Genomic DNA, 16,176 nt, shown 5'->3' with positions numbered 1-16,176 from the left:
GTGTAAGTAACTATATGCCATGACAGATTAACTGTAGTAATATGAAAAAATCAGGTGTTCTTTAACATCATTTGAGTAGTATATATAGTCAGACATTGGACTGTTATGTCATAACTGGATCACAAGAAAGACCACTGATCTATTATGTAAGTGAAATAAAACAAAGTTATATATGTTCTTAAAATAAACATCTCTCTCGACAGATAAAGACTGTGGTATATTTGCTTCCATTGGGGTAGTTTTACTGCCTTTCCTCAGCACTTCTCCAACACCTAACGGTTCCATCCCGGGCCGCGTCATACAAAAAGACGTTAAAAGATTGTACTTGTTGTTACCCTGTCTGGCGCTCGGCATTAAGGGGCTAAAACAAGGACTGGTCGGCTCGGAGTCAGTAAACTGTGTCTGAGTGGGGTATTCATGTTAAACTGCGGCATGGTATCTCAGTGAGCTAGCACTATAAATCGGCATCAGTCCGGACTAGTACAAGCAGCCACACACACACATACACGTGCATGCACATCGCTATATAAGTGCAATAATCTTGGACGCGACGTTAAACCCAATTTCACCTCACCTCCAACACCTAACACAACGTAATCGGCAAACAATTTCCAGTGGTGCCAGATGTGGCATGTTTCAATAGCATGGAGTCCACATTTTTGGAAAACATGAACTAACTGATAAGGATGTAAAAGGGGGGGATATTCTTGGTCCTCTATGGTCAGCTGATACTGCCAAGTGGAAACACTGCCGTCCTCACAATGACCTTTTTGACCCTCTCACCTGTTTGGCCAACTCAAGCTGATACATCTGTGCCTTGGCGCGAGCGGTTGACTTGGAGTCATCGACCTCAACAGCAAAAGTTGCTCCTCCTCCAGGCGCCTGTCTTCGTCTGGGGAAAGTGGACATCATGACAATCAAAGATGACAACAGGGTTAACAGGTAGCTATCTACAGCTCTCCACAAGAGAGCATTTTCTTTCTGTTTTCAGACAAACAAATTCAGAAAGTTTGATTCCTAGTTCACTATTCCTTTCATACAATTTTTTTTTAAAAGTGCTAGCAGCAATAGGTTTGAAATGATTCAGAACATCTCGAAAGCCAATAAATATTCTTTCTTACATCTTTGAAATAGTTTGTATATTAATCTCTGAAAGCTACAAGGTACCCTTACCCGTCATCAAAGCGCACCCTGGCAGTGTGGCCCCCTGTGGCAGCACCTGCTTGAGGAATGGCTACTGCAGCCACACCAGGATGTGCCGCACCTGCAATCATCACAACACCAATATATACTCCCTTTACGATCTACTGCAGCAACACCAGGATGTGCTGCACCTACAATCATCACAACACCAATATACACTCCCTTTACGATCTACTGCAGCCACACCTGGATGTGCTGCACCTGCAATCATCACAACACCAATATACACTCCCTTTACGATCTACTGCAGCAACACCAGGATGTGCTGCACCTGCAATCATCACAACACCAATAAATACTCCCTTTACGATCTACTGCAGCCACACCAGGATGTGCCACAATTGCAATCATCACAGAGACAAAGTCTTTTTGTCCAGTTTACTGACCAAAAATGGTGTTTTATTTCACAAATCATTCTCTTGCTGCAGATGATTTTGGTTTTTTCACGTTGATGAATCAGTTTTCGTAACGCCATTACTTTTCGCATCCAGAAAATAAATTCATCAATTTCTAGGCCATAATCAAATGAAAATAACTGGTTTGGGGAAGCCAGTACGTCCTGTAATGATTCTTACAATATGTTACTCAATTAGCTAATGATGTTCTAGTCAACCAATCAGAGAGCGTGTCCTGAAGTGTGATCGTGATCAGAACAAGGAAGTAAACAATACACTGACGTCAATTGGATTGGTCATACTGGCGATGTTTACACATTTTTAAAGTTATGTTTAGTACTAGTTACAAATATTTTATCAAAATTGACCAAAGATCTCTAAATACGAAGCTTTCCCAAAGGCATCTAAAGCTGGTTTTGTTGTTTGTTTGGCAATCTCACATGAGTCGGGCAAGTCAGATATTGATTTAACACATTCCTGATTACTTAAGTCATATTCCCTTTTCATCAGTCGAGAAAGGCCCCGGAACAACTGACATTTAAAGCCACTGTTGGATGTGTGTCACTGCCATAGTTTTTCTATCTATTTTGTCAGTATTCTCCGAGTCAGTTAACGCTGATCACTCACCAGCCACCTCAGGATCCAGGGGGTTCTTAGTGGCCAGGTAGTGGTACGTGTCATCCAACGACGAAAAACTGCCACCCCCACCACCGGTAACAAACGTCCTGAAATACAACAAAATAGCAACATACCATGAAATCTAATCATCAAATAGAAAAATGCTACACACTATGGATATATAGAACCATAGAAGGTCCAGTTATCATGGTTATTGTATATTTCCATAAAACTAGTTTTTGTAATCACTGCACTATGTTCAGACATCACAGGGCTGATTACACTTGGACATGTTACAATAAGCAGTGATAGAAACTAACAGTTTTAGCCCAATAGTCCTTAAAATGATAACATATAGCAAAACCCTTAAAAATAGCATATTTCTACTAGTCCTTTGGATACCTTTACTATTGGGCAGTTTGGCTTGGGCAGTTTGGCAAGGACCGTAGGACTTATTTCTAATGCTGATAAGGTCAAAATATATACTGGTACATCTTCCCGACATCTTAACTGACTTTAAAAGTCCAGTTTCCACCCTTGCCGAACTAGACTGGAATTCCTGAGCTCTATCGTAGCGCCACCAGGGGCTATTACGAGTTATGTCCCTTCTTAGCCTCTCCTTTAGACCAATCAGATTCCACCTCTCGTATCACTTGCATTTGCTTCAAACAAAACAGTGGTGCCCAGTCAAGACGATCTGATCGATAATCAAGGTCTATGTTGTGATAAAACGTGTCTTACATCGAGCAATGCGTGAGCACCTTGACTAAAAACATGAAAAGATTTGGAAAATATCTGTTGACGAGTTGGCGGTGCACATGCTTCGGAAATCCTGCAATCGACCACAATCTGCACGACCGTTTACGAACCAATTTCGATTTTGTTGCATGATTTTGATTGGACTATGCATTATGCAAAATGTAACTCCATAATTCCAGCCTAGTTCGGCAAGGGTGGAAACTGGACTTCTATAGTCAGTTAACTCCCTTGCCTTGGGAAGATGATACTGGTAGAGCAACTCACCCAAGTTTCTTTTGATATCCGATACATAAACAAGAGTTGATAAAAGTTTAAATATCAGAGGCATGCCCAGCGTTAATATCTAAAGAAACGTGTCTGAGATTCTCTATATATTCTATCTATCATCCAAATCATTCTTCCAACTTTTTACTTTGTAAACAACAATAACTAGTACTAAACTAGTGTCTTGAGCAAACCAGCTTCAGTGGCAGAGAGATTTGTGATATCATATAATTGTGAAGTCAAAGTAACCGACGAAGTCACAATGAGCCAGGTCTGAATGAGATCAAGCCATATCCCTTGTGGAAGAAAGTTTTATATAAGGTACAATACACGAAAAATAAACAAATATTCGATCATCAAAAGCAATGACATAGACCAAGCAAAAAGAAAGTGGGTAAAGCTTCAGGTAAACAAGACTTCAGACTCCTGCTTATCCCGTCCGAAAACAGCATTTTCACGATTTATTGTTATACCATATGTAATATTTTGATGTGACATCATGGAAAGATGCTCATTCTAACACTACATGAATCATTACAACCGCCACAACCAGCACCTATGAAGGCCAGGACTTACGATGGCTGGTACTCCAGTCCTGGAGGGGCCTTGATGCTGGTGACTCGGGGAGGCTCCAGCAACGAATCGAAGCCCCTCTCTAGGATGCCCGTTGAGTTGTTGCTTGCAGGTGCTGTGTACCGTTTACGGTCCAAGTCGAAGTTGATCCTGTCCAGCTGCTGTATCTGCTCCCACTGGTGGTCTCCCTTGAATAGACTCTTCCGCCCCAAGACCAGCTCCGACCGCGGACTGCATATCGACACATATCATTGAACAATTTAGATGAAACCTCTGAGCATTTCAGTCTGTGCCAAGAAGTTTTGAGTCTACTAGCCAGAACTTAGATCTTAGCATACATTTAAGTGTTATCAAATGGAGTTTTATTAGAATAGTTCAGTTAATACAGAATCTGACTCGGGCTACGGACATGTGGCTAAAGTCACAGACTGCATTACTATTATTATCATTATTATTATTATTATTGTGTCTCATACTCATCAACTTCGTTGCCTTGTGCTTATTTGTATTTGCTACCATCTTATCTTGGTGTTGCTAAATGGCCGACATATTGCTGATGCCTCACTTTCACCAGTTAAGGAAATATAACATTGGTTGTTCTGTACGACCAGGGAATCAAGGGATAACAACAAAGTTATCTAGGATGCAACTCAGGAAATCAGGCATGAGAATCTTCTGCGGATCCGCGAATTTCAGCAAATTTTAGTGACCATAAATTTGTTAAGATCTGATAACACCCATAACACCCCCAAATTATGGACCACGCTCCATTGCCAAGAAGTTTCAGCTGAAAAGGAAAATATCCATTCTCATCCCTGAGAAATGGAGACAAGACACAAACCTTGAATATAAACATACTGGTCAGTTTTAGACAGCTTTTTAAAATATTTCAGTAATATCAAAGGAGGGGACACCATAAATTGGCTTCACACATTGTACCCACATGGGTAATTTAACGATGGACCTTGGCTCAATGGTCTAACCTCTGGACTACCCCACCATCACGAGGTCAACTGAGACAGTAGTCTGACTCTCACCTGAGTTTGTCATAGTCTGCAAGTGAGGCTGATAGAACAGGTACTGGGTCAGCTATGTTGTAGACTGGAGGTGCGATGACTATAGGAGCCTGCTGGGGTGGAAGGGGTGGGGGGACTGATGATGCTCCGAAGCCTCGGAGTCTGTCCTGCCTCTTCTCGGGGTCATTGGCTCCAGTTGCAGACACTTTCATCCCATCTTGCTTCTCTCTACAAAAGTAAAAATGTATTTCTGTAAAGCTTGGGTTTGAAATATTTCTGATATTACTATTACGGTACAATGAAAGGAAGTTTCATCCCAAAGACTGCCAGCCCCCTGAGGAAACATGAGTAATTGTGCTGATGTAACTGTCATGATGGCAATCAAAAGCCTGGACCAGTCAAGCCAGTTTTGTTTGTTTGTTTGTTGTTTAACGCCGCACTCAGCAATATTCCAGCTATATGACGTTACAGGGAAAAATGATGTAAGTTTGTTTTTCAAACAACTTTTGCAAAGACTGACAGCTTCATGATCATTTTTAACTCTATTCCAGTTGTACTTTATCAGTACTTCAGAGTTGGTGCCACATGCCTAGAACATAATATTGTTTGTTTGTTTGTTGTTTAACACCGCACTCAGCAATATTCCAGCTATATGATGGTGGCCTGTAAATAATCGAGTCTGGAACAAACAATCGAGTGAATGACATCATGAGCATCGATCAATGCAATTGGGATACAATGACTTGCATCAACCAAGTCAGCAAGCCGGACCAGCCAATCCTGTTAGTCGCCTCTTCCTGCAACGATAGTCGCTTTTACAGCAAGCATCGTTTGCTGAAGACCTATTCTAACCCGGATCTTCACGAGTTAGTCAAGCCAGCAGTGGATATTGTGGACAACAACCCTGACTGGGACAAGGACTCCAAAACAAGGTGACAGCTGGGAGATGTCATTCCCAGTGCTCGGTCAATCGAGGATTAGTCATAATCTACAGTCCACTCAGGGATTCCAGGTTAGAATTACAACCTATACTGGTTGTAAGAGGCAGAGCTACAGAAAGGCCGTGTATTTGCGTGAAATATCCCCCAAAACTATTCAAAACCCAATTACTTTCAATTAACTTGCATACAGAAACGCATGCATTAAATAAAAAACTCAACTGTTTGAAAACAGCACGCGTAAATACCCAATGAAGCATTTACAGCATGTGTACAACAGAGCTTATTCCAAAACACAATTACCAGCTAATTTACTTTCCGAGTCAAGCCTATATTTAGAACCATTATATACATCTAAAACATTATTTCATTTCTTTTTTAAATCTCAAAATGCTTACTCATGTTGGGAAAAACCTAATAAAGGGATGAATAGATGAGTGAAAAAATATTGGTTACCAAATGAAAAATGTGATAACCCAATTGAAATAAAAACCTTCAAGTAAAAACTCAATTGCTCAAAAAGTTATCTGGAGCTCTGAAGATGCGACCAAAATCGAACAGGTGGTCAGATTCAGTGACTTGGTTGATTGCACGACATCGTCCCCAAACATCATGGGTCGTTGCTCACAATATCAATTACTGGATTGTTGGGTATATCACTGAGTGTGCTGTTGAGCAACAAACAAACAATCAGCAGGCTCTCATCCCATCAATCGCGATTCTCTGAACGCCTACCTGCGTTTAGCCTCACTGGCCTCCATCATCTGTTGTTGCAGCTCCTTCCGGTACTGCTCCTTCTTGCGCTGCTGTGCACTCATTCTCTCCTGACTCCCTGCAACACACGACACACAACATATAAACACCTTGGACTTGAGGCACATGTCAGCACACTAGGCTCTTGCAACCGAAAGAACGGGCATCATCCTTAACATACGCCACAGGGAAAAATGATGTAATTTTGTTTTTCAAATAACTTTTGCAAAGACTGACAACTTCATAACCATTTTTAACTCTATTCCAGTTGCACTTTATCCGTACTTAAGAGTTGGTGCCACATGCCTAGAACATAATATTGTTTGTTTGTTTGTTTGTTTGTTGTTTAACTCCGCACTCAGCAATATTCCAGCTATATGATGGCGGCCTGTAAATAATCGAGTCTGGACAAGAAAATCCAGTGATTGACATTATGAGCATCGATCCATGCAATTGGGATGGATGACATGCATCAACCAAGTCAGCAAGCCTGACCACTCGATCCCTTTAGTCGACTCTTACGACAAGCATAGTCACCTTTTACGGCAAGCATGGGTTGCTGAAGACCTATTCTACCCCGGATCTTCACGGGTAACAGGACCTTTAAAATACATTTTCATAGTAAATCTTTGTTTATTCCAAGGTATATATTGTACTTACCAATACATCATTACTGATGAAGGTCCATTGATGTGATTTCACTGACCCAGGATTTTAGTATAACCACAAGCCATTATTTGAATGTCGGCACAGTATTAATTTAGTAAATGGTATTGCTGGCTATTATATCTTCACATCAAAACAAATGCCATTCAAAGCAAAGGAAGAATATTTGTAGGCTTTAGTGAAATCAAAGCAAAGGACCTTTCACAATGACCTTAGTGTATTGACAATGATTGGTACATGAAGTATTTTATGTTTTATTCCATGGTTTGCAAATCTGCTGCTCCATAATTTGGGAGGTGTGAAATAAATTTATATTAACGTGTACACTGATCTGTGAAGTTGATATTCTGATATCCTTCAAAGAAATCAATTAAAACTAGCATGTTTTGTCATTTCCAAACAAAAAATGTTCATGCATTTCCACCATAATCAACACTTTGACCATCAATGGTTTTGAAAGATATATCCACAAACCAAGGACCACAAAAGAATCTCTGACCAGCACAGTCAGTTGTTATCAATGTCTTTGTGTCAACTGCAGTTCACTTCTATCATACATCATCATCCCTTTGTTTTTTTGTTGTTTAACGCCACACTCACTAATATTCTAGCTACATGACAACAGTCTGTAAATAATCTAGTCTGGCCTAGACAATTCAGTGATTGATATCATGAGCATTGATCCACATAATTGGGATAAGATATGCATCAACCAAGTCAGCAAGCCTGGCAAACCACTCGCGTTAGCCACCTTTTATGGCAAGCATGGGTTGCTGAAGACCTATTCTACCCCGGATCTTCACGGGTCACGGCAAGCATGGGTTGCTGAAGACCTATTCTACCCCGGATCTTCACGGGTCATGGCAAGCATGGGTTGCTGAAGACCTATTCTACCCCGGATCTTCACGGGTCACGGCAAGCATGGGTTGCTGAAGACCTATTCTACCCCGGATCTTCACGGGTCATGGCAAGCATGGGTTGCTGAAGACCTATTCTACCCCGGATCTTCACGGGTCATGGCAAGCATGGGTTGCTGAAGACCTATTCTACCCTGGATCTTCACGGGTCATGGCAAGCATGGGTTGCTGAAGACCTATTCTACCCCGGATCTTCACGGGTCCCACCTTCCCTGAGCATACCCCAAGTGATCATGTCCGTGGTCAATGTACCCAACTGGAGTCAAGAGGGTAATATGGTTAAAATACCTACACTCCCTCTTACAAAAACATTAATAGGCTATAATAATATAACACTCCATTTATATTGCGCTGTACTCCATGCATAAGCATGCTCTAAGCACTTAGATAGTATGACCCGGTCAGTGGATGAGTGTGTGCTCCCTGAGCCATGAGGACTTTTACAGCATGTGGCACAGACTACATTGATTCAATAATTTGTCATTTCATATATGAATTGTCATGAATAATGGACACAAATAACATGTCAAATATAAATATTGTAAAGATTACTAAAACCATACACCATGAACACAAATGATAGTCAGACACTCTTATTGAAATAGTACTAAAAAATAGTGCTAAGTGAAACACATGTTTTAGTCAAGTTGGAGCTATTAGTATTACTTTTTGGTCATTTCAAACAACATTTATTAGAAATAATTTCAGTCAACACTCAATAAGCGGTTAGAAGTATTGTTAGGCAATAACTATTCGGCCTGAAAGAGAAGACAAGTACAAATCATCAAGAATTCAACCTTGTAATATCTAAGTACAGTGTGTTGTGAGAGGGTGTATAGATGAAGTGAGACAAACAAGTGAGAATGGTTTCATATGAAATCCACCTGAAACAAACACAACTACAACACAGTGACCTGTGACAGTGCAATACACAAACAGCTTGTACTGTTGTCTCATCTTGACAACAAACTTTGTTATAACAAATGTCACGCATCCCATGACCTGCCTATCCCTGATATTGATCAAGCCCCTCAATCATTTTTTTTTCAGCACTGTTATGACTTTTTCAAACTCAAATTTAAAGTCAGTTTTTGCACTGGTTTCCAATATTTGGTACACACTATGCTATTTATAGTGTGACAGATACACAGGGGAACCAAGCTGTGGTCACTAGGGCTGCAACGAATACACTGTGAGGTGAATACAATACCTATCACAATTATATAGGGTATAGAAAACGATCATTTATTCACAAATACAACAAGTCAGCACTTGATGTATCATTTATTATATTCAATGAAAAATACAGTGATTGCTACAATGCTACCTTTGAGGTCCAGATAATTGATGAGCGTTCTGGACAATCAGCCATTTTACCGAGGTGGCGTTGTAGATGACCCACACAACAGACTACTGCATGGCTTGTACATATTCCTTTTAGCATATCTTGCTTTGATAAATAACAGACAACTTCAAGTAAATAACACTCTTTTAAATTTTTTGTTTTAAATATTCGATTCTAGTGACCATGCTAAATGTGAACGGCGTGAACAAATTCGATTCATGATACGGTTTGATTCACTGAATACACGAGTGAATCGTAACAGCTCTAGTGGTCACAGGGACCAAACCAGGAATCTTGCCAGGGAGTTATCTAGACCTGCTCAGAGCAAGACAATTTCAAATTTGAATTAAAAAAAATCTTATTTTCTCAGAATTTAAAAAAATGTGAACAATGAAAAATCCAATTTTGAACAAAATCCCTCAATTTTGCCTGTCAAGGGCAATTGGTCTGGAATCCTAGATCAATTCCTGCAGTATACTTTAATAGACATGTTACCTACCAGAGAAAAAACAAAATTCCTCCCTCCCCAGTCAGTTCTGACGTCGTGAGAAACAGTAGCACATCGTTCACTGGATTAACACACTGTGCCAAAAATTTCGAATTTACCATGTCCAAATTTGTCATTTGACATTATTTCCAGTACACTTCTGTGCTACCACATCAATCTAAGATGGTTAGTATCATTATATCTATATCACTTTCAATATTAATCATCTTAGCTAAACTAGACTTCTTGTTATTTCTAAGAGAACAAAAAATAACATGGTAAACCTTCAACGAACTGAATACTATACTGTGTTTAAACGTCATGTATCAAGGACAAGCCAAGTGTTATGGCAATCAATTCAAATCAAACTTTAGAAACTCCTTGATCAGCTTCATCAGTATCTAATATAAAATGTTTGTGAAATTTAGAATGTGTGAATCAAGTTACTGCCTCATGGAAAGATTCTTATACACCAGAGAAATCAACCATTGAAGAGTGAGTGAGTGAGTGAGTTGGGTTTAACGCCGCTTTTAACAGTATTCCAGTTATATCGCGGCTTGTCAGCTTAATGTGGGAGGAAAGCCCGAAGTGATGCAGGTCTCAGACGTTTACCACTTTGTTGAAACCCACGAGCACGGGTATGGTGCTGACAAACCCGGGTGAACCGGGATTCGAACCCACAATCATAGGTTTCTGGCGTGCCCAAGGGACACAACTCTGCACAGCGAATCGCGGCGCCTTAGACGACTGGGCCACCCGTGGCCCCCCAACCACTGAAGAACTGAGCACAGTAAGGATCACACAGACTTGGATGGCATTGATGTATATATACATAGACATAGCATGGAGAGATATCTGACAGGCTGCACACAAACTACATAATAGTCATCTTCACACACAAACCATGCATACCACTGAAGTAGATCGGAGACACTGTGTGATGAGTGAACTAGGTGTCACAAGTACATTCCAAACTGAATCAATGTCACACATTTATGCATTTTGGATTTAGATAGCTGAAGGGTTTCAATACTGTATTCTCATATTCATGATATATTTCTGATAAAAGGCCATTTATTGGCATGTCCCTACAATAAATATAGAAGAAGCAAAATTATTGTTTGTTTGTTGCTTAACGCCACATTCAGGAATACTCCAGCTATATGACGATAGCCTGTAAATAATCAAGTCTGACCAGATCATCCAGTGATTGATATTGTGAACAACTATCCCCACAATCAACCAAGACACCAAGCCTGGCCACCCTATCTGTTACCATTAAGTCACCTCATACAACCAGCATAGGTTGCTGGGGACCACTTCTAACCTAGAATCCCCACAGTGACTAAAGGATGAGTATCTGTCATTGCGTTTAAGATATGTCCAGGGGACACAATCAACATAGTCTTAGCAAGTTATCTCCCTTTGACCATCAAACAACACCCATCATACTTCTAAATACATGTATTTTTCAAAACTCTAAAACCAAATTACAATTGGGAGTCAGAAAAGAAATGTGTGACATACCCACCCAGTGGATAAATTAATAATTCAGTTTGTCATGTAATTTTGCAACAGTTTGTGAGTATGAAGAGTGAAAATTAGATATGAAAATGATAGAAACCACTTGCCATCATCCGTGGAGCGGCTTCGTTTCTCCCGCTGATCACCTGTAAGCGCCATTAGCATGTGTATGTCACAGCAGTCAATAACCACAGCATTCGTTGGCAATGTGCATGGAGTTTACAGGTGTGGATTACAGGTTAATGGCCGATATTTGGGATGGAATGTAGCAACAACCAATAAAGAGCATTCATATTTCATAATATACTGCTAAAAAAAGTTAAGGACCATCCGATTCTTTAACTTTACTATAGTTAATCTGTCACGCCATCACCTATTCTTTCATTATACTTAAGTTCATCTGTCTTGCCATGAGTGAGTGAGTGAGTTGGGTTTAACACCACTTTTAACAGTATTCCACTTATATCGTGGCGTGTCAGCTTAATGTGGGAGGAAAGCCTGAAGTGATGCAGGTCGTTTACCACTTCGGTAAAACCCACAAGCACGGGTATGGTGCTGACAAACCTAGAAACATAATCGGGGCGAACCGGGGTTTCGAACCCACAATCATAGGTTTCTGGCGTGCCCAAGGGACGCAACTCTGCACAGCGAATCGCGGCGCCATAGACGACTGGGCCACCCATGCCCCCCGTGTCTTGCCATGACAGATTAATTATAGTAACATGAAAGAAAGGGGTGGTCCTTAACTTTTTATCAGGAGTATACAAGACTGGAATAGTCACATGACATAATTTTAAACATACATATTCAGTTATTCACAGGAATTTGCAAATTATGAAACAGCCACACAAATTGGAAAATACAATATTGCAAAAAATGAGTGGCTCTTCAATGTTTATCATTCAATAAAGATTCATAAATTTATAAGCTATAAATTCAGAACTATGAAACATCTATTCTTATGACATTATCAATAAAATATGTCATTATTCTTCATTACTGTCACCCATTTATTAAATTACTGATCTACTTTCTATTCTCAGCCAAAGGAATGCTCTTTCATATTCATTCCAGTATGAGGGAAGCAGGTTATTCTGATGACAAAATACACATGGTTATCAAGGAGGATATAAGGGTGGATACATGTGATGTATTAGGGTATAATCAAGAGGGTATTTAGGGGGTGGGGTTGCACAGCAGAGAGTCAGTCACACCAGTAGTGTGTGTGTGTGGGGGGGGGGACACTTACCAACTGGCAGGGTGGCATAGTAGCCAGGCTCGGTATTGCGTGGCGGGGGGCCGTGGTCTCGGGGAGGGGCCGTTTCCTGGTATCTCTGTGGAGGCAAAACAGGTACTTGAACATGGATACATCGCTGAACTGTCATATTACTCTTTCAAAGATCTTTGTGTGGTGAGGTACCGGTATATAGCGGCATGCATGCAAATGTGTGTGTGTCTGCTTGTACTTGTCTGGACTAATGCTGATTTTATAGTGCTAGCCCACCGAGATACCATGCCGCAGTTTAACATGAATACCCTACTCAGACACAGCATACTGACTCCGAGTCGACTTGTTTTAGCCCCTTTATGCCGAGCTCCAGACAGGGTAATAACAAGTATCTCTTGGTGGCATTGTGTGGTTGGATATGTATACGATGACAAAATAGTATGGAAGAAAACTCTCCTTCATTATATTTTTGTACAACCACTTTTGAGAAGTCAATTTCACTAAAATATTCCATATCAAGTCAACCATTACCAGTCGTGCCAAAAACTTTTGAGTCGACCAGCCCAAACTTGGCATTTAGCATCACTTTTAGTACATTTTAGTGTTATCACATGGTATTTTATTAGCTGATTTTATAAGACCAAACAGATACTGAAAAGCATGAGCAACAACATGGGGTAAGATAACTAAAAAGCATTGTAAACTGACAAATCATCACGGGTCACTCATTTCAAGTTTGTGTCTTCAACAGACACAAAAAAGTTACCCACATGAATGTAATGAGCTATAGGCATGCTCATATACACTGACACTGACATAGAAGCATCTTGTACATGCTGCAGCAACGATGACCCCAGGTACGAGAATGACCTTGACCTACCTTCTTGTTGCCACCCTCAGCCGGTTGTTTTGGCGAGGTGGGACGGCTGGAGAGTTCGGCCTCCTACGCAGCATGTCACGAAACACCATCAGTTAGCTGACACTAGTCTACCTCTAGCTGATCAATGCCTACTGTTACACATCTTTCTAGAAGCTGGACTACTGACATGAGATTCTTAACCCTACTTGGTACGTAGATTACCTGAGGATATATCAACCACTCCTTAGAGTGTAACACATGCATGACAAGTAACACATATTTACTTAGAAATATGTAATTCTTGTATCATAAGAAGTCTGATATGTAAATAGTCTACATTTGACATAGTCTACATAATTTTGAGCTCTATGAAAATACCTTGTACTACATAAGAAACCGTTGTTGCTTTTAAAAAAAAAAGTTTTTTTATTTACATTCATAAACAACATAATAACCAAATATCATATATATCTATTAATGCTCCCTTAATCATTTTGCATGCTACTTTAATTCTAGCTAGCCTCTTAACTAGGCTGGTACTAGCTACTAACTATCTAAGTCTGGAAACAGATGCAGAGCCCCTTACCTTAAAGTTATAGTCTCTCAGACGGGATATCTTAAAGAATAACAAACATTTGTACAGCGAGTTTAGATTTTTAGGCCATCATGTAGCATTGACTTTATACAATTAATTGTCAAATTAAATAACAAATCTGCATAGCCATGTCTGAATATTAGTTTTTAACAAGCTCAACAATATTAGAATTGTCAACAAATTTACGATCATTTTGTCTAACAGTTTAATACATCGTATAGAATGTATTGAGTGATTAATTATACAAAATTACTGGATGTAATAGAGTGCCTTCAGTATATTGTCGGAACAAGTGATTACATTGCTATGCAGAATTATATCAATTCAGCTGTGCACAGATCTCAATGATCATGGTAGCTGTTTTTTAAGTACAAGTGCCACATATGCCTTGTGATGCTGCACACATTTACAGATATAAACAGAAACAAAATCAGAAGCTGAAAGTGACAAATGAAAGTGTTTTGAGACATAGATGCACATACGGCTGACATCATCTCAGAGAGCCAGTGCCCCTCAATATCACCAGCCACTGTATCAGATTGTAACATCAATAATAAATAAACTTCACCAAAACACCATCATCAACCCTTTGTTACCTCTCTGTCTACAATCCAGAGGACAAGCATCCTTATAGGTTACTATGGGGATATATATAGGATTCCAAACTAAGTGCCCTTGGGAGGCAAGTCGGGGGAAATCATTATTTTCTTTAAAATTGGGATTTGTTTAAAAGTTCTTATTTTCCTGAATTCAGAGGTATTTTATCTTTGATTCTTACACTTCATTCAATACTATAACATTAAACTAAACATTAAAGCCTCTCCCTCTATATTGGTTCTGTTATCAGTGACAACTCACCTCTACAAAGCCATAACATCAGTTATAAGAGCAGGACTTGGAAATGCTTAACCCCAAAATGGAATTTACTGCCATTTCTGCTGTTGTGGCCAAATATTGACCTCTAAGCAAGTCTAAATAAATCCCTTACCATTGTCCATCCCTCGGTCCCAGACTCTGTATGACAGTACTGTCCACACAAAGGTTTACTCCGGTCAGATCTGACCACTTCGACACTGCACCCATCAGCAGCTACTCCTGAAGCTAACTATACCTCTAGTATGTAGTACCTACTACCTAAACATCTACGTCTTCTACATGTTGCCTTTCAACAAACTACATCACTTCTACATAACCCTGTTACCTACAGCTAACTACCTACATCACCTCTATATGTTACCTTCCAGCTGCATGCTAACTAACCATATCTCCAGGTTACCACGAAACATCTACCAACTGACTGCCTTCAATAGCATCACTGAACCGTAACACCAAACAAAGTCCAGTAATGCCAAACACGGCAGTACGAACTGAACACCATCATTCCATGCAGAAGGACATTATTACCGGAGCCTCTCTGTCATAGTTCTCCCCCCTGCGCGGACTCAGCCATAACGGGTCATCCAGGATGCTTCTGTGCCCGTCGGAGATGCGCAACCGCCTAGATAGTGAGAGGACATGAACACCGTGCCAGTGACGCAACTCAGGATGAAGAGAGAGTGTTAGTAAGCAGCAAATGTGAAGACAGTGCACGTTTTGTTACAGATGTATCCGTGATGGATGAGCACGTGTTGTTGCAGATGTATCCGTGATGGATGAGCAGTCAACAAAAGCATTGAGGTCTGGGACCATGTGCACAAACTGATCTAATCCTATGCTGTAACACATTACTTAATGCAGGTGAAGTGGATTGACAGTAGGTGCAGTCTTTTTGTAACAGTTGATGTAAAACCACTCAAAATAGATTTGACAGTAACAATATCTAAAAGGAACTGACATAATTTCTTGTCATTTTTTAATGCCCCATGTTAGACATGAACAGGTCAGTGGAGAGATATACGTTTGTTTATTTAGTCTATGTTGCTTTTTTTATAACTTAATTCATACAAGTTTTGTTTGTTTGTTGTTTAACACCGCACAGCAATATTCCAACTATATGACAGTGGTCTGTAAGTAAAAATTGAGCCTGAACCAGACAA

General features: G+C 40.1%; 1 protein-coding gene across 1 annotated transcript in view; it reads right to left on the bottom strand.

The window, feature by feature from the left end:
* LOC124142990 overlaps window positions 1-16,176 on the bottom strand; it is a 91,194-nt gene that overhangs the window by 26,791 nt on the left and 48,227 nt on the right. Inside the window, exons 28-38 of the mRNA XM_046511767.2 lie at window positions 15,545-15,638; window positions 14,132-14,161; window positions 13,567-13,629; window positions 12,708-12,792; window positions 11,566-11,604; window positions 6,502-6,598; window positions 4,850-5,056; window positions 3,816-4,043; window positions 2,226-2,323; window positions 1,174-1,264; window positions 784-892 (exon numbers count right to left, since the gene is read on the bottom strand). Of these exons, the coding sequence (XP_046367723.2) occupies window positions 784-892; window positions 1,174-1,264; window positions 2,226-2,323; window positions 3,816-4,043; window positions 4,850-5,056; window positions 6,502-6,598; window positions 11,566-11,604; window positions 12,708-12,792; window positions 13,567-13,629; window positions 14,132-14,161; window positions 15,545-15,638 (1,141 nt within the window). The remainder of the gene's footprint in view (window positions 1-783; window positions 893-1,173; window positions 1,265-2,225; window positions 2,324-3,815; window positions 4,044-4,849; window positions 5,057-6,501; window positions 6,599-11,565; window positions 11,605-12,707; window positions 12,793-13,566; window positions 13,630-14,131; window positions 14,162-15,544; window positions 15,639-16,176) is intronic.

The sequence above is a fragment of the Haliotis rufescens genome, unplaced genomic scaffold, assembly GCF_023055435.1.
Source record: "Haliotis rufescens isolate VD_foot unplaced genomic scaffold, xgHalRufe1.0.p SCAF_2, whole genome shotgun sequence".
NCBI lineage: Eukaryota > Metazoa > Mollusca > Gastropoda > Lepetellida > Haliotidae > Haliotis > Haliotis rufescens.
This window is presented reverse-complemented; position numbering and strand designations above follow the sequence as displayed.